The sequence below is a fragment of the Sarcophilus harrisii genome, chromosome 5, assembly GCF_902635505.1.
Source record: "Sarcophilus harrisii chromosome 5, mSarHar1.11, whole genome shotgun sequence".
Lineage (NCBI taxonomy): Eukaryota > Metazoa > Chordata > Mammalia > Dasyuromorphia > Dasyuridae > Sarcophilus > Sarcophilus harrisii.
The window spans coordinates 229,781,484-229,800,254 of NC_045430.1; the positions used below are offsets into that span (position 1 = coordinate 229,781,484).

The window sequence follows — 18,771 nt, forward strand, 5'->3', positions numbered from 1 at the left end:
CTATTTGTGATCAATAATGATCTCTAATTCTTTGGTCATAAGTTCCTTCCTATTCCATAGGTCTAAGAGGTAAACTATCCTATGTTCTTCTAATTTATTTATGATCTCATTCTTTATATGCCTAGGTCATGAAACCTAAATGCCTAGTTTCTGCCATACTAATTTCCAATTTTCCCAATTAATGTTGTCTTAAAGTAAAATCACTACATTGAGAAATGTTGGGATAACTACTTGTTCAACATGTTGTACTGAGATTTCCTTTCTTATATGAGTTAGACTTGGTGGTTGGTGGTTGCAAAGGTCCCTTCTACCTCCCAAATTCTGTGCAGACCTAGTACGTAGACAATAACTGCATATTGAGTGCAGTGTTCCCCTGACATTTTTGTAAAGCTCTATTTGTGAATGTTGCCAAGTTCAAAGGACTTGATCATTTTGTTCTCCTTAAGTTCTATTCACAGAATATGACCAAGCAGAAACTTATTAGCATTTCAACCAAATTCCTTCAGAATGTTGCTACGAATAATAAAAATACGAAACATTTAAAAACAACATATTTCAGTATTAAACTGGTCAGATTAACATAATTATATCCTTAGGTTGCCAACAGAGGCACATTTCTTATTTCTATCAGAATGCCAGGGCCCTCCCAGATCGCAAGCTAATAGACTCCTTAGTCTAAATATATACAGTAAAATCTGTAGCAAATTTCTGCTGCAATAAGGTCTGAACCCTAGAGATAACTGGTGAGTAATCTGCTTCACAGTGAAGCAGCTTTTTTGTTTTGCTGCTAAACAGCTGCTAGGAAACATATTTTTAGATTTTTCTTTAAAAGGCAAACAAAAATACTGCCTACTTTATGAGTATATAACCAGAATTTTCCCTCTTTTCCTCCTTTCCTACTTAGGCCATCTGTCAAAGGGATCCAGCTAGTGCCTACCCTGAAAGTAAGAGCATGAATATTTCACTTCCTGATCTTTTCGGAGAGCCATATCTATTTGTTTTAAAGAAGGGCTTTGAAAAACACCATAGGGTGAAATCATGTGGTTGTTTATCATATCAGATGCCTGAAGTTTCTAAATTAGTCAAACCAACACTTTTGCACTCATATTAGGCATTTAAAAAATGTCTTTGGAGATTGAAAGAAGCCACTCCTATCCTGCCCCCCAGCAATTCCTGCCAGAGCAAATCCAAATCAGTAGAACCAGTTGAAATGATTAAAATCAGAACAAGGACAAGCAACGTCTTTGATTTCATGGAAGGAGGGAGAAAAAACAGCAACAGGTAGATCTGGTGTATTCAACGACTGAATTAAAACATATTTTCTACATTTGGAATACGGAATGAGTTATAGTATGAAAAGAAAAAGTGTTTTTTTTAATAACTCAAAATGTATCTTTCATATTCATGTTATTTTCTCATAAAAGACCTAATGATCAACTTTCAGTAATTATCAGTAGGAAAATAAAATTTATCAAAAGTCTCCCATGCTGTATATCAAGTTAAATAAATGTCTTTAGAAGTCTTTTTATCAAATTTTGTTTTTTCCCCAATATATAAACCAGAAAAAATGCACAATAATCAGGAACACACAGAAAGCTTGAATATTGCAAGAAAATTCATGAAACTAAAAGAAATATGAGTAATAGTCTAGGGGAAGAAAGACCCACATTGATGAGATCTCACATCCACTTAAGTAGTCAGTCAATAAACACAGAATACAATCTAACTCTTCCTCTCCCACTGACCACCCAGGAAGATTTTAAGGAATGTATAACTCAATAAAGACAGTTTGGTTCTTTGCTAAAAACAATTTTGGAAGAAGCTTCATGTAGATGTCTTATAAAAAGTTATTTGTCTTACTATAAAAAGGCAGATATTTTTCAAAATAGAATTATAATACCATAAATCTTAGCTAAGACAATATTGTTTTTATTCAAAGTACCTTTGTAATTTGTAGCAGCTGCTATTTCCCAGGTGACCTGATGGCCTATTGTTCTACAATAAAAATACTGGATAATCCAAACCTGGTTAATTCAAAACCCAATTTTTTTCCATGGGCTCATCCATTCCAATTAATAAAGTCTGGCTACACCATAACATCTCCATATTATTCCACAGTAAGATGATCAAAGAGATATATTCCCTTCTCTGAAGTGATAGGGAAACCTAACCATTTTTTTCCTTATTAGAACAGATGGAGATAAGAATTGTACTATATAATATTATCTAAATCAGACCCCCTCCCCACCCAAATACAACTCTATGTCTCAGATGTAAGTAATTAATAACACAAAGTACTATACCAGAAAGAATGCTGGGATTGGTGTCTAGAGTCAGGGATTCAAATTTTACCTCAAATAGAGTTGCTGGGGGAAAAAGTACTTTTTCAACATTAAGAAATTATTTAAATATACATATTTATTATATTCTCCACTATGCTACATAACTTGAGACAGCATTGAAGGGATAAGTGGTCAACAGATCTAGGTTAATAAAAAATAAAAAGCACTTACATAGTGATTCAAGTATGCTAAGTGTTTTATAAACATTTCATTTGATTTCCTTGAGAATCTTTAGGGAATGTGTGCTTTTATTATCCCCATTTTACAGATGAGAAAACAGAGGAAGAGAATAGTTAAGTGATTTATGCAGGGTCACACAAGGAAAATGGCTCCAACTGAGCAATTTGGAACTATGCCCAAAGAGTTATTAAACTGTGCATACCTTTTGACCCAGCAGTGTTTCTACTGGGCTTTTATCCCAAAGGGATCTTAAAGGAGGGAAAGGGACCCACATGTGTAAAAATGTTTGTGGCAGCTCTTTTTGTAGTGGCAAGAAACTGGAAAATGAATGAATGTCCATTAATTGGAGAATGGCTGAATAAATAGTGGCATATGAATGTTATGGAATATTATTGTTCATGTAAGTCTCTCCAGGCTTCTCTGAACTCTCCAGGCTTTTCTGAAAGATTTCAGAGAAGCCTGGAGGACTTACATGAACTGATGCTAAGTGAAATGAGTAGAACCAAGAGAACATTGTATACGGCAACAAGAAGATTATGTGATGATCAGTTCTGGTGGATGTGGCTCTTTTTAATTATGAGATGATTCAGACCAGTTCCAATGGTTTAATGGTGAAGAGACCATCTGCACCCAAGAGAGAGGCCTGCGGAGACTGAATATGGATCACAACATAGCATTTTTATTCTTTTTATTGTTATTTGCTTGCATTTTATTTCTTTCTCATTTTTTTTCTGGTTTGATTTGATTTTCATTATGCAGCAAGATAATTGTATAAATATGTATGCATATACTGGATTTAACATATATTTCTACCATGTTTAACAAATATTGGGCTACTTGCCATCGGGGAAAGTGTGGGGGAGGGGAGTATCGGAACACAAAGTTTTGCAAGGGCTAATGTTGCAGAATTACCCATGCAAATGTCTTGAAAAATAAAAAGCATTAATAAAAAATAAAAGTTATCTATAACAAAAAAAAAGAAAAAAAATGGTCCCAACCTTCAACATGAGATCAAAACGTTTCTGACTCCATTTCCAGTCCTGTGTTGTAGCTACTGGGTTAACTGGTATATCCTTAGCTAAACTACTATAAAGCTAAGCAGATTAAGCTACATCTGGGTGCTCCACAGTAAAAATAATAGATTGAACTGTCACAGAACTTAAGTGTTGGCAGGGATATCACCAATGATCTAGTCCAACCCCCAATGTAGCTCAGTATGAACCACCTGTATAAACATCCCACCAAAGCAGTCACCCCACTTTTGTTGAAAGATCTACAATAAGGGATCTACTACTAACTTGAGACAGCCCACATTACTTCAGTGTTACTCTAATTGTAAAGAAGTTTTTCCCTGCATTGAGCTTATATGAGACTCTTTGGAAATTTCCGCCCATTGCTCCTAAAGCTGATCACGTCAGCCAAGCAGAACAAGTTGAATTTCTGCCACACATCAGCCCTTTGAAAACTTGAAATTAGCTATCATCTCCTCACATCTTCTCTAACATAAATATTCCCAGTTCCTTCTATTGATTCAATTCTATTATAATTTTTTTTTTTCAATTATGTGGGATGGGAAGTGCGGGAAAAGCTTTAAATGTGGAATCACAGGACCCAAGTTAAAATACAAAGTCAGTCTCCGGCACTCCCTGTGGAATCTTGGCTATGTCATGATCTTTTTAGGTCTCAATTTCTTCATCTGCAAAATAAAAAGTATGGACTAGATGATCTCAAAGATGCTTTCTGGTTCTAGGTTTATGGTACCTAGATGGAGGAGGGGAAGGAGGGAGGGTGGAAGGGAGGAAAGGAGAAAGGGAGGAAGGGAGTGAGAAAGAAAAGAAGGAAGGAAGGAAGGAAGGGAAGGGAGGGAGGAAAATAAAAAAAATACTTATTAACTAGTAGGTCTGTGGCTTGACTGACTGTCACTCTTGGCAAAAGTGTGCCTTGAATAGGCTAGAAAAGTGGTTTCTAAACTCTTTGAAGTGGCAAGACCTTTGATTTTATATATTACAATAAAAACCTCTAGTTCAATCTTCTAAAATCATCTTTAATAAATAATAAAATTATCTTTGCCCATTTATTCTCACATTAGACAACAAAAGCTCCATTTCTATGTATATCTAGACTTCTACTACCTTAGGTGTAGAGAACACTTAGTGAGGAAACTCCCTCCTTCTGTCTGGAAAGATGAGCAGCTGATCTGCAAGTCTAAGAGAGGTATCTAGATTCCTGAAGAGTGAAATGACCTTCCTGTCATTTGTTAGAAGCTAATACTCTGACTATACCCTGACTATTGCCTCTCTGTTCTTTTCCTCACATGGCACATGTTGCTTCCCTCTCTGACCCCACAACAAATAGGTAGTTGAGTTTAATCAATTTTGTTTTCAGTCTAACAGTTTAAAGAGCCTACTGTGGAAGAAGGTAATTGCTATCAATAAATGTTTTATAATTGAGGACAGTTTTGGGTAGGATTAAACTTTCTGTAAGATGCAACAAGATTGGTTTCCCCAAGTAGCTCAGAAACCAGTACTTGAAGTGGGGATAGGGTTGGGTTTTTTTGGGTTTTTTTTCTGCTTCACTTTTTTCAATTCAATTAAACAGCTATTCATCAATAACACACAATAGCATTCTGTGAAAAAAAAAAACAAAAAACAAAACATGCTAGTTAGGTCTGGGAATGGAAACCAACAGTCCTTAGTATCAGGGAACTTTCAGCAGACTAGAAAAAATACAAGCTATAACATGTCCATGAGCATACCAGAAGGGATATAAAATGTAAGATGTACACAGGAACATTTAAAGACTTAAAGGAAAGACTAGTAAAGTATGGGTGGGTCCACTTTGGAGAGCTTATGAAAAGACAGAGACAAAGCTGCGATCTGTATTGTTGGAGGGATCACCCACACCACAGTTCTTCTGGAATGTACCATCTCCTCCAGCTGCCTGAGCTTCCTTTGAAGCTCAACATAAATGGCACTTGATTGATATTATTCATCTAACTTGCTCGGGTTCTTGCACCAATTTATTCCTTTGCTAACATTACATGTTTATAAGTTTCTTTTTTTTTTCCTCTGGTAGAAAGTAAGCTCCTAGAGGGCAGATATATATATATATATATATATATTTTTTTTTTTTGGGGGGGGTTGTTTCTTTGTATATCTGGAATTTAGCACAGAACCATGGTCCTTTTGGGGGAGGGGGATTTGGGGGGATGGGAAGTAAAATTGGGTCTACCAAATTCCCACAGGTTGGATACCCAGCAGTTATTCACCAGCCTGATCTCACTACTCACTGACATAGTGCACTTTGATCTTTCAGATCTGGACTGGTTCAGTCCTCCTTAGGCAGCTTGGTAAATGACTCAAGTCACATGGATCTGACCGTATTGGTTGTTGGACTTAGTGCAACTAAAGAGCAGCTAAAGTGAATCACTAACCTCAGTCTCCATTAGCTGACCACAGCCTTGCATTATAGGACCTTGTTACATAGTAGGTGCTTCCTACTCATTTAAGCAAGATACTTTCCTAATTCTATGGGTAAGGAAAGGAGAAGAGATTAGAGTTTAAAATTCAAAAAGACTTCAAAAATCCACAGGGACTGTTTTGGTAAGAGGGTAAGTTGCCTTGATCCTAGAGTCCCTATTTCTGGGTCTGTGATGAGCAGCTGTGTTCCTGGGTGATGTCGTTGGCAGTAATTACCTTCACATTCACAAATCACCAGGATGTTTATACTGATGAGTTGATGTCTCAATCTGGGGGGCAGGAGGATTGATGCTGGGAAAGGGTGAAGAGAAGAGGTCAGACATAGCAGTCACTGTAAGGCTAGGAAGGAGACAGAGTCAAATATCTGGATTACCTCACGAGAGAATCAACTTTACTATCTAAGGACCCCTACCCAGACCTCCTCTTCCCCATCTTGTAGCTCAGCCAGTAGCCTCCATGAGCTCTAATCTCTACTGAAGGCATGAGACTTTCTCTTCAAGTAGAAAAATAAATATTCTGCTTTTATCCCAAGAATACAAATTTTTATGGTGTGACACCACACAGAAAGAAGAAAACAATACTGTATCCAAGTCTCTGTAGGAAAGTGGAAAAAATCTCTGGGTGCAGGTGACAAAATACAAAACCCTCCAATCCCTCCACCAATTGGTTAGATTGCTACTTATTTCAGTGCGGGTCAGATTTAGTCAAGATTCTGGGCAGGGAATGTCTGATCATGGAACAGCAGACAGAACCCTGGATTTGGAATTAAATGAATGAGTTTCCCATCCTGCCATATATTCTGTGGCCTTGGGGTTAAGTCATGTCCCACTTTTGGGGGCTTCAGTTTTCTCATCTATAAAATGAGGGGATTGGGCTAGATGGTTTCTGTGGTTCATCCCAGCTCTCATTCTATGATTCTATGACATTAAATTATAAAAGCTTGAAAGTTTAAAAAAAAAAAAAAAAAGAAAAGGATTTTGCCAACTGTACAAAAATCAGTCAGTGCTAATGGCTCACATTTACAAATGAATGATTTTAAGTGTTCAAAGCTCTAGAAGGTAGGTAGAATAAGTATTCATATTTTAGAGATCAGAAAATGCACTTTGAGAAGGCATGACTTGTTGAAAGTCACACAGCTGGCAACACAGCCCAGATCTAGCTCTTGATTGTAATTCATCTAGAATATAGAAACTGGGGTTGGCAGCTGAGAGCAGAGCAAGTAGAAATGTCTTATTTTCTGTGACATCCCTGACGTATTTGATCTTGAGAGAATGGTTGTGTCCTTATGCCCTAAATGGAGATGATGAAACTTGCCTTAGGTTGTTCTCAGATAATCATCTGACAAATACTAAGATTAACAGAAAATGTCTCAAGCATTAAAAGCCAGGTACAGTTAAACAAACACACACACACACACACACACACACACACACACACACACACACACGGAGTGTGGAGTGAGAAAAAAAAAAAAGGTACATCAAGTACTAGCTCTCTAATAATGAAGATCAGCAACTTTTGTGTTACCTGTAGTCTTAAAAAGCTTCCTGGGGCTACTGAACAGGAAGGAAACAAATATTTAATAAGCATCTACTGTGAGCAAGGCATTGTGCTTGAGTTTTTGACAGATATTATATTTCATTTAACCCTCACCACATCTCTGGGAAGTAGGTGCTACATGATTGCCTTGCATTTCAAGAAAGTATGTGAGGCTGCATCTGAACTCAGGTCTTGTTGGCTCCTGGCCGGGCACTCTATCCATTGCCTTATCTGGCTTGAGCCCAGAGATTAGAGAGTATCTGAGCAGAAAATGCTCTTTCTAATAAAGCTAGGTAGGTAGCTACTGTACCATGCTGTCTCCCACCATTTAAGTTGTCTACGCACTAAAGGAGTCCCTTAAAAGACAACTCTCTCATTATGGTCCTTTTAAAAGAAATACTTCAATTCAGTAAATGTATACTTGTTTTAGGTTTACGGCAACCATATTTTCCAAACCAAAAACTGGAGCATGTGGTCTGACAAAGGATATTCCTTTAGCAACAACTTGTTAAAACATATACTTTTCTTTTCTTGAAATTGAGACACACGCCCACTGGAACCACAGGCAAGGCACTGTGCTGGGTTGATGATAAGTTACAAAAAACAGTGATTTAACCAATCCTAGCTTTAGCCCTGTCCCAACAATTACTGAAAATGAGCACGATTCCCACTTCTATGAAAAACAACGCAATAAGAGGTAATTAGAAACAGGGAAGCATTAGTTCTATCATGAGGATTAAGTGGACAATTTGTTTTCAAAACAAGATATGACTTAATTAAAAACTTTTCCATCAAACTAGCTTCTCTGAAAAAGTGAACTTTTTATTTCTTTATTAGAGTTTTGCTTTATTATTTATTTATTAGAGAAATAAATTCTCTAAATGAGTTTATTTGTTAGATTGGAATGGGGATCCCGATTTCACAAAAAACTACGGTCCTTCATTTCCCATGTGTCTTTATAGCCAGTAATAGATAGGTCGGTCTCTCATTAAAAACCTGGGAAACTGTCACAAAACTCATAGACCAACATAATGTTATCGACATTTTAACTCCTCCTAAGTCACAAGGTTAACAAGCAACTAGTTTACAGATCACGAAAAGCCTGTTACAATTTAGATAAATATCTTCAAAGGTTCAATCTCTAAAGAAATTTCCTTCTAAACTGCACTTAAAAGGTTTTTTTTTTTTTTTAAAAAAAAAGTACATTTAATTATTAATCTTTTAAAAGTTATGTTTTGCATTTTGATACAGAACACTTAAAAATCTACTCAGTCTAAGTATCTGATAAGCATCAAAGGTTTCTGAAGATCGTGAAAATAAAAGTTCTTACCTTACATCTTCTAGGAACCTTTTCTTCTTTGGAAAAACTTTCTAGACTCACAGAGAATCTGAAAGCGTCCAAACGCTTCCAGTTCAGCCCAGTCTTTGCATGGACTACATGCACAGCGTGGGTTTTTTTTTTTTTGGGGGGGGGGGGGTTTGGGCTGGGATTTTTTTTCCCCCCCCTTTTACAGAAGGAAGTCTTTAGTTAAAATAGGCGGTTTGAAGGAGCAGTAGCCGCTCTCGTTAAGCCTATTTCACGGACATTCGGGGCTTTGCTCCTGCTCCCAGAAAAGCTAAATCTGAGTAGGAAGGCATTTTCCCTGTCCCGGAAATCAGCCTAAGTAAAACCGATGCTGAGCTAACGAGAAATGTTTCTTCCATGTGTTCTGTCTGGCAGACGCTGCGAGCCCCAACGAGGAAACACGTGATGTTTATAAATACAATATGTCTTGTGTTGTCATAACCTCTCAATGACAAAAAAAAAGTATCGGGAGAAGGGAGCAACAGTGTAGCCTTGGGAGGCTGCACGTCAGCTGTGCGGAGAGGAGCTGTTTCCCTTTAAAAAAACAAAACAAAACAAAAACGAGGAGGTTTCCTAACTTCAGAGGTAGGATGTGTCCTAAGTGACCCTGCACCAACCACAGAATTAACACGTGTTTGCATCCCTAATGATCCCCATAAAAACAATCCTCTTCTCATTCCCAGGAGACACACCTTTGACTTGTAGGAAAAAGCTCCTCAGCATAAGAGGGAGATCATTTTGTTCATCATTTTCAAGTGATTTCAACAGTGTTAACTCGAACATATAATGAAATGCAGGCAGGGCTGTCAAACAGTCGAGAAATTAAAGAAGAAAATGCTTCAGACGTTCGCAATGATGTTATTGCCTCTACTATGGCAAAGCCTTCAATCTGCTCTGGCACGGGGCCAGCTGACTGAGGAGCCACTGGTGATTGGTGAAAATGGGCTAGTTAGAGGGAATGGAGGAAGTATAATGGGATAAAAAGAATCCTGGACACAAGGACTCTGGCTCCGGGTTTGAATTCTGCCTCCATTATTTCTTGGCTGTGTGACCCTGAAGTCATTTAACAAACTCTCAGTCTTAGTAAAATGAGGAAAATAAAAGTACTTAAAATAGAATGTGGGGCTTACTTCAAGCGTTATGTAAATGTATGCTTTTGTTACAGAACTAAGGCAAAAGGCTACCAGATTGTGACTGTACCTACTAATTTTCTACCACAAATCCCAAAGACTGGTCTGCTCAGCTCCCTTTCCAACGTTACTGCCCCATGCTACTAACCATGACGGTTTCTCTCCTTCCCTGGTCCTCAGTGAGAGAGAATTTGCACAGAGATACCTGGAAGTCTTTACTGTAACACTATTTTTCCTGTTAATGTAATTCAGGACCTACAACCTCATGTTTTGGGGGTTCTTAATTTGAGTCTAAGGGGCTATCCCTAAAGACTAATTTCTTCCTCACCCTAGTCTCCTCTTTAGAATATAATTCACATCTAGATTTCTCTGGTGGGCAAAGAGTACAACAAACTCCAACGTAATAATTAGTACGTAATAATTAGTATAGGGTACAGAATGACATCTGCATATCTATCCTAAGGCTATTCTTTTGATCACCTCTTATAGATCAAATACAAATCCTTCCCAGAGATTTAACCACTTCAAGGAGCTATGAATGGAGGGACAAGCCCCCAGGTGTAGGAGAGCCTTCAGCTCTCCCCACCAGATGTTAATGATCAGGTCACTACATCTCTTCACAACTTCCATTTCTCAGAGACTTAGGCCCCTGAAACCCCATTAAATTGATTAGGCCAGATCTTTAGTGAAACAAGGGGGGAAAGTACAAGTAGTTTCTCCTGGGTTCCCTGCCTTCTCTTTTATTCATTTATTTAGATCTTTTATAGGAAGATGAAATGATAGCTATGTGTTAAATCATGGACTTTGAAACATAAAGGACTGACGTTAGAGCCATCTGGTTGTTCTGTTGAGGAAAGGCACAAGCAAGGTTATTAAATTGTTGTTCAGTTAGTTTTTAGCTGTGTTCAATTCTTCATGACCCATTTGGGGTTTCCTTGGCAAAGATGCTGGAGTGGTAAAGGCAAAGAGTGGGGGAGGTGAGGGAGAGGGAGAGGAGATAGGAGGAGGGAGAGGAGAAAGCAAAAGGGAATGTGAAAGTAGTCCTTCTGACTACTAGTTATTTTCACTTGGATGGATGGAAGGCATAGATATACATAGATACACCTATATCTATGTCTATATCTTTCAACTACATATATACGTATATACATATATATATATATATATATATATATATATATATATATATATACACACACACAACCATGTACATATACATGTATATGTATATATATATATATGTATTTATTTCAGACATATAAATTGGCCATCTGTAATAATTGGCAGCATATAGAAAGTGAAGGTAGCAGAGCATTAGACAAGAAATAAAAAGTTCTGGGTTCTAATCCTCATCCTGCTGTTTTCAAGCTAGGGGACCTTAACTTCTCAGACAACAAGTCCCTTAACTTCCCAGAACCTGCTCCTTTATTTACAAAAATAAGGAAAACAATGCATTTCCAGAATAACTCACAGGCAGTGTGATGAGGGAAAAAAAGTGAAATAAATTCCAGGTTACCACACAAATATACAGTTTATAGTTATCATCATTATTCCTATCTTGTGCCCTAAGACCATGAGTAAGCTCTTCCAATTGGGACAGATAAGGGAACATTTCAAGGAGGAGTCGCCTTTAGGTCTGAGTCTTGAATGATAGATAGTGAGAATGTTAAAAGGCATTCACTCTAGACAAAGGAAGAAGAATGGGGAAAAGGCCTGCAGGTGAAAAAGATGGAGAAATCCAACTAGGTATTTCGAGAACTGGAAGACAGGAGGTCACACAAAGTGAAGGAGTTGGATTGTAAAAGGCTTTGAATGCCAAGCTAAGGAATTTGGACTTACATTTTTAATTGGTTAGCAAGAGGGAGTCATTAAAAAAAACCTTTGGAAGTGGAGAGTTCCATGATTTGAACTGTTTTATTTGTTAATGAACTGGAGGGGACAAGATTTGTGGGCAGGGAAAGCAATTAGAAAGACTTAACAGTCCAGGTGACAGGTAGAGAGGGTCCAAAATAGATTATACAGTTATTTCTAGAAAAAAGGGAGGTATGAGAGACAGGGGAAACAAGACTGTGTACACAATCAGATTGGTGTGGAGAAGATATCTGAAAGGGAGGAACAGCCAAGGATGATGTGGTAAATCACCTTAAATGCATTATTTCATTTGATCTTCACAACAAACCTTTACAATTTAGGACAATGAAGCTCAAAGATTTTAAGTAGTTTATCCCAATGGCTGGTGACATCTCTCTCTACACCACTATGTATTTGTTCTAGATTCATGTATCTGTGAAGCTCCTTGAGAACAGAAGTGCTTCATTGTTGTCTTGGTATCTCTAGTAGCTGGCACAAAAGAAATGCTTAATAAATGCTTATTGACTGATGATTGATGAATGGCCCAAGATACCACAGAGCTAATTAAGTATCCCATGTGGTATTCAAATATAGGTCTTCCCGACTCCAAGACTAGCTAGCATTCTCTCCATTACACGGCACTACCTTCTCTACTTAATCATAGTCATATAGAACAGTTAGACCTCAAAAGTTCTCATATTAAGATATTAAATGTACAAAAAAACAAGCATTTCCACCACCAAGTACATACTTTGTCTGTGCCCTGAGGCCTATAACCTCAAGGCTGATGGATTCATTCTGTGTTTCCCAAGTAATACTAGTATTTTCCAATGATTGCTCCAGAAGATGATACAGTTTGGACAGACATGCTAACATTTTTCTGTTAATGACATGAGATTTAATTTGATGCTGAAGGAATGTTTGAAGCCACCTCCATGATCCAGTTTTGTATCGCTCATCCTAGTCCTGGGCCTGTCCCAGACTATGCTTTCCACAGGGTGTAAGTTTATTTGTAAGAAGACTAAAACTGTGATGGGTTGTTTTTTTTGGTTTTGTTTTGTTTTTTTTGTTTGTTTGTTTTTTTGGTCACATTCTGCCAATAGAGACTGGTAAGTGAAGAAGCTCTAATGACATCAGGCTCATTACTCCAGCAAGTGACTCATAAGAACAGCCACAAGCAAATTCCTTCATTACCATGCTTTAGCAGAAAACAGAGGAAGGAGGACCCTGCTAACTCTTAACAACGGTTAGGCATTTTAGTTGAACTGTTTTATTGATCTACTACCTTTTAAATTCTTTCCTCAAGGAGCTCAATGACAAAAAAGGCTCCACATATACCAAAAATATTTATATTTTATAGCACTTTTTTGATAATAACAAATTGGATATAAAAGAAATGGAATATTACTGTAAAAAACAATGAGTCTTATGAATCCAGGGAAGCATGAGAAGACAAAAATGGGAAAAACATCAAAAAAGTCCAAACTGAAGGCTGTAAAATATGAGCAAGTTGGAACCCAAGAAGGGATATGAAAAATCATCTCAGAAATCTATATAGAGGTGGGGGAACATGAGTGATATTGTTCTTGAATGATTTTTCAATAGTGTTTGAGTATGTGACCCCATTTGGGATACTAGAATGATTTGTCATTTCTTTCCCCCAGCTCATTTTACAGGCAAACATAGTTAAGTGACTTTCCCAGGTTCATACAGCTAACAAGTGTCTAAGGCCAGATTTGAAGTTAGGGAGAATGAGGTTTCCTGATTCCAGGCCCATTACTCCATCCACTATTGCACCACCTAGCTGTTTTAGACCCCAGATTCAGAACAATGATACAACATCAGATCACTTCAATATGTTGTTTACTTTTGTTGTAAAAGGATGGCTTTCTGGGGGAGAAAAGGGATATGGGAAATTTAGATGATATAAAAACAAAAACAATTAATAAAATTATTTTGAAATAAATTCCTTTTTCAAAATTGGTAATGTTGGGCAATGTGATTAGAGATATTTCATTCTCTTATGATAGGGAGGGTCCTGTTTTCTAAGAATTCCAACCAGAATCGGTCCCTTTGATGAAGAGTAGGCATATCAGCATTTCAATATGAGTGAATTGAGTTTCCATTAGTTTTGAGGCTTAGTAGGGGTCATATTCCGGGATGATCTCATAGAACTGCGCAAGGTTAGAAAGGAAACAAAAGAGAGTTCATTTCCTTGTTTTCATTATTATACTTGGCTGATTCTGAAACTGGTAATTCCTTTGCTGAACCAGGATGCTAAACAAAATCCTGCCTTTTGGTTGTGACAGTGTGCAATTGGGATAGGAACACAATAGGATGAGCATTTGGGTTTTTCCCAACAAAGAGGTTAGTATTTAATCAGAATGGAGCCCACTCAAAACAAAGAGCCACAAGGGTCTCATTGAAAGGCACAATGTACCCAGAATCTCCAGCCCCAAAATCCTGTTTCATGATAATCAATCCTGTGCATATGGTTAATATTTGATTCTATATATGTTCCCTGCCAATCTTTATGTAGGTCTTACATCTGTTTGGGAGTTAAAACAGGTGTCCTTACCAGCCATTAACATGAATTTCAGAGTCTATTCTATGTCTCCTAAATAGGAATGGCTCTGAATCCCAGAAAAGGAACTCTAAGCACTGGGAAGGTCCATTTCCAAGAAGTAGAGATGGCAGATAGCAAAGAGACTTGTGAGAACTTAGCCTTCTAGAAACATCCCTGACAATGAAAATGGCAAGTTAATAAAGTGAGTTAATAACCCTACATCAATAGTGTTATACTCAAAGAAAAAGAAATCTCTTCTGGTACAAACTGTCTTCGAAAATCACAAATTAGCATCATCTACGTTGTATTGTATTTCTCTTCATTTTACATATTTCCCAATTTACATTTTAATTACATACTTCCTGGGAGTATTATTGGCTACATGTTTGATACATCTGGTTCACATAACATGTGAATCTTAAATTAAATAGAGGACACAGCTGCTTTCACATCACCTTGTTTTACATGTAAAGTATAAACACAGTAAACGTAATCCTAAACTTGTTGTAAGACCAGTGGCTGGGTGAGTAGAAGACACACTCCTCAAAATTATTAAGAAGTAAAACAAATCATAGGCTCAATTCCCATAATGTCATTGCTCATATTCTGCTCTTTGTGGTTACATTATATATTCTTCCTGGAGTTTCAGTGGAATCTGCTGGCTTCTCTTACATCCTGACCTAAATAGATATTCACTCTCAAGTAACAATTTTCTCATGGTAGGGAACTTCATTTCAGCTGTAGGGCAAGCGGCACAGTGCCTTCTAACTCACCTATAATAAAACCTTCTTATCGCTTATAGTTCCTCTGCTAAGTTCACTAGGTCAATTATCTCATTTTAAACAGAGCAAACTCCTACATCTGAGGGGCAAGAGTTTCTCCCCAGCACTTAGCCCAGTTCTTGGCTCATACTAAATGTTTAATAAATGCCTTACTCCAATGCCTCTTTGCACAGCCATGTGATTTACCCTAGGTCTCCTCCACCTTCAGTTTCCCTGTTCTTTTCCCTTCAAACCAACCCTAGAGGACTTCAGATTTCCCAAGACCCTTTTAAGGAAGTCCTCAATGAGGAAAATTCCTCTGTTGTGCTTCATTGGTAAGAGTGCCTGAAAAGAGGCTGATCTTCAGTGCCCTCCACCAAACCGTTATGCTTTGGAAAGTTAACATAATTTCGAATATCAGCTGTTTGAGGGCAGAGGCCATTTCTTTTATATTTCTACTTCCCAAGTTTAGCTGATGACAGGTGCAAAGTAAGGACTTAAAAAATGTTTTTTCATTACTTCATTCACTCAGGAAAATGCAACTGGATACATTAAAAGGTTTTACATGCATACTTAGTTCATTTTCTTTTGAATAAGGGGGGAAAAGAAGAACTGCCATCTTAGTAAGGTAAAGGAAAGCAAGAGAACCAAGAAGCTCTTAAGTTCTTTGCAAAATGGAGTTATGAGTCAGGGCATGAACTTCCTATTTAGATATAATTCAGAACATGTTGTGAATTATACAAATGCCAGTTACTCTGTTCTAAATCACACGGAAGTCAGAAAGCTGCTGTTCAGCTTCCTTAACAGTTTGCAACAAGATAGTGAATCACTCTAGTGGAAGAGCAGCAAGGAGGCTCCAATCGCCCTGGAGGGTGCATGAACATGCAAATAGTTTAAGACAGGAAGAAATTGACTTAACACACAAGAGAAGGAAAATTACAAATGGAATTCAGACACTTACCCTCATATCTCCATTCATAGTTTTGGGTGTGTGATTGAATGCATGTGCAGGATCCTTGTTGTAAACTTTAAGAAAGGATCTGTCCTGAATGTTCCTGGAATCAAAAACATCCATAACTATAGAAGATGAAAGAAGTTTTATTTTAGCCATCTTTTTTTCACCTGCCCTTAGGAATCAGGTAAAAGATATCCACCAATAATCCAATACTAGCTACGGCTGACCAGACCAAAAAAACCAAAAACCAAAATCCAAAAAAACCCAACTACCCCCGCAAAAAAAATGAAAAAAAAAAATCTTCTACTACAAAACATCAAAGGCAAAGAAAAATAGAGGGGGAAAAGGGTCAACTTTATCTCTCTTTCCCAAGGGTAATTATTCAGGCAGCCCGGATCTCCACCCATACATATCAGGTAGCACCTTAGAGATTCTGAGTGTGGCTTACTAACATTTTCAAAAACAATAAAGTTCTAATATTTACAGTAAGTTCAAAGGGATTCAGTTAATATTTAAATATTTAAGTGCTTTGCCCAAATGGCTCGTTTTTTTGCTTATCTAATGAATGCACACAAAAGAAAAATGGTTTGATTTTTTTTCTTTCCCAAGGAATTTCAGCAAACTAAGAAAGAACATTTGCCTGTAGTCTTAAAAAAAGGCCCGCAAGAACCAAAGTTGGGTAAGTAGTAGAAAGGGCTTTGAATTTAAAACTCACATATTTTAAAGATATGTTTTCCTTTCATCAGGGACTTTAGAATAGTGTTCTACATAAAAAAGAATGATTCTCATTGGCAAGTAATCAAAAGAGGCAATCTGGGACACTTACTGGTGCATATGTCCTAACATAGTCAGGCAACAATATTTGCCTTGTAATGCTCAGATGATGACGGTGATGATAAAAAAATAATAATAATAGCAATAATAGTCGACATTTACCTAGCACTTTGAGGTTTCCATTATCTTCCCTAAGTCTTACAACAGATTACTGATGAATCAGTATAGGTGAAGAATATTTTCTCCATTTTACTAATGAAAAAGCTGAAGCTCAGGGGAGAGGTTTCATGATTTGCCCATGATCAGTTAGCAAATGAGGATCAAAGGAGATTGAAACACAAGATAACCCGGCTTCAAGGCCATTGCTATTTTTATTACAGAGCATTTTGATAATTACCACGAAGAGTTCCTGGGTGGGAGTGGAATTCTACCATAGATACTTCCCTCCTCCCAGAATCCAGGACTGCTAACCTGTTGTGAGCTCCCCCCCCCCCAAAAAAAAAGCTATATACATGTTTACTCATTTTTTTTTTTAAAAATCAAACCATACATTAAAATAATTTTAGAAATTAGTAATCTGCATCATGTCCATCAAATTTCTTGGTCGCCCTTATCAGCAGAAAGAGTCTGCAGTCCAGAATGGCTCTAGGCTTTTTCTAAGATATGTATGACTCCCTTCAATTTCCCAGTAGGGATCTCGAGAGATTGTGAGCAGCAGGCTAAATTCTTTTACTCCAGGTGCATTCCACATTTAGTGGACTGATCTAAATCATTGGGATTATTGGTTTTGGTTTTCACTGAAGGGAAGGATTCTTGGACTAGTCTTGCTGTTTTCCTTTAAATATCCTCCATAATTAGTCCAAAGCAGTGTCTATAGCCTGAGCTTGCATTCTAGCTTTAGTTTTTAGGTAGATTATTAGAATGCATAGTAAAGAGGAAGAGGAGGGCCTGATGTGGATATTTTTTTAAGGTAGGTTAATAGCAACTTCAATATTAATGAAGCTAACTAAGCAAGGATCACAAAAGCAACATCCTTTATATGAAAAAAAAATTTGATTTGATTTTGCCATTATGAATCAACTTAAGCCCTGATTTAAAAAAAAAACAAACATTAATAGTGATTTAACAGTGATTTCAAAGAGATAATGTAAAACCACGATGAATTTGGAAATAACATGTTTGTTACAATTATGCCTATTACAAAAGCCATCAAGATACATCTTATAATCTCCAAAGCTAGATATCAACTTTGGAAGTACCAGAAGAGGGATGTGCAGCTAGACGATAGTTTCTGCGAAAAAGGATCTAAGAATTTCAGTGAATTACAAGGTCAAAGAAGGGAACTGCCAAAACCCAATGACATTCTAGGTTTCATTAAGAGAAGCACTGGGAATAGGACCAAAAGGTCATCTTATATTCTTCCCTGAAAAGATTACATTTGGAAGATGGTCTAATTCTGGACACCACAATTTAGGAAAGATATTGTACAAACCAGGGTGGCTTAAAGAGTTGGGGGTGGATGGAGATGGGGGGAGGGGGGACTGGAGACTATAGATCAGTTGAAGAATCTGGGGATATTACACCTGGAAAAGGACAGACTGAGCAGAGTCTTCAAGCCGATGAAGGCTTCTTGTTTTGTTTGGTCCCACGAGGGGGAAAAACTTGGGAGTAACGGATAGACATTGTAAAATGGTCAAAGTAGGTTAGAGGTAAGGAAAGACTTCCTAATACCTAATAGCAACTCTCAAGAAGTAAGGAAGATCTGAGTTTCAAATATTTCAGTTCAGACATTTATTGAGCAAGTCACATGTCCTCGTTTTGCCTATTTCTTGAAATGGGGATATTAATA

General features: G+C 37.4%; 1 protein-coding gene across 12 annotated transcripts in view; it reads right to left on the reverse strand.

Annotated features, from left to right (window-relative positions):
• KIAA1217 (KIAA1217 ortholog) overlaps positions 1-18,771 on the reverse strand; it is a 563,370-nt gene that overhangs the window by 114,653 nt on the left and 429,946 nt on the right. For 11 of the 12 annotated variants that reach the window (XM_031937971.1, XM_031937975.1, XM_031937969.1 and 8 more), the window contains one exon: positions 16,155-16,248. In XM_031937971.1, the coding sequence (XP_031793831.1) occupies positions 16,155-16,248 (94 nt within the window). Of the gene's footprint in view, positions 1-8,870; positions 10,930-16,154; positions 16,249-18,771 lie in introns of those variants that run through there. The other variant, XM_031937976.1, reaches the window with a different exon arrangement.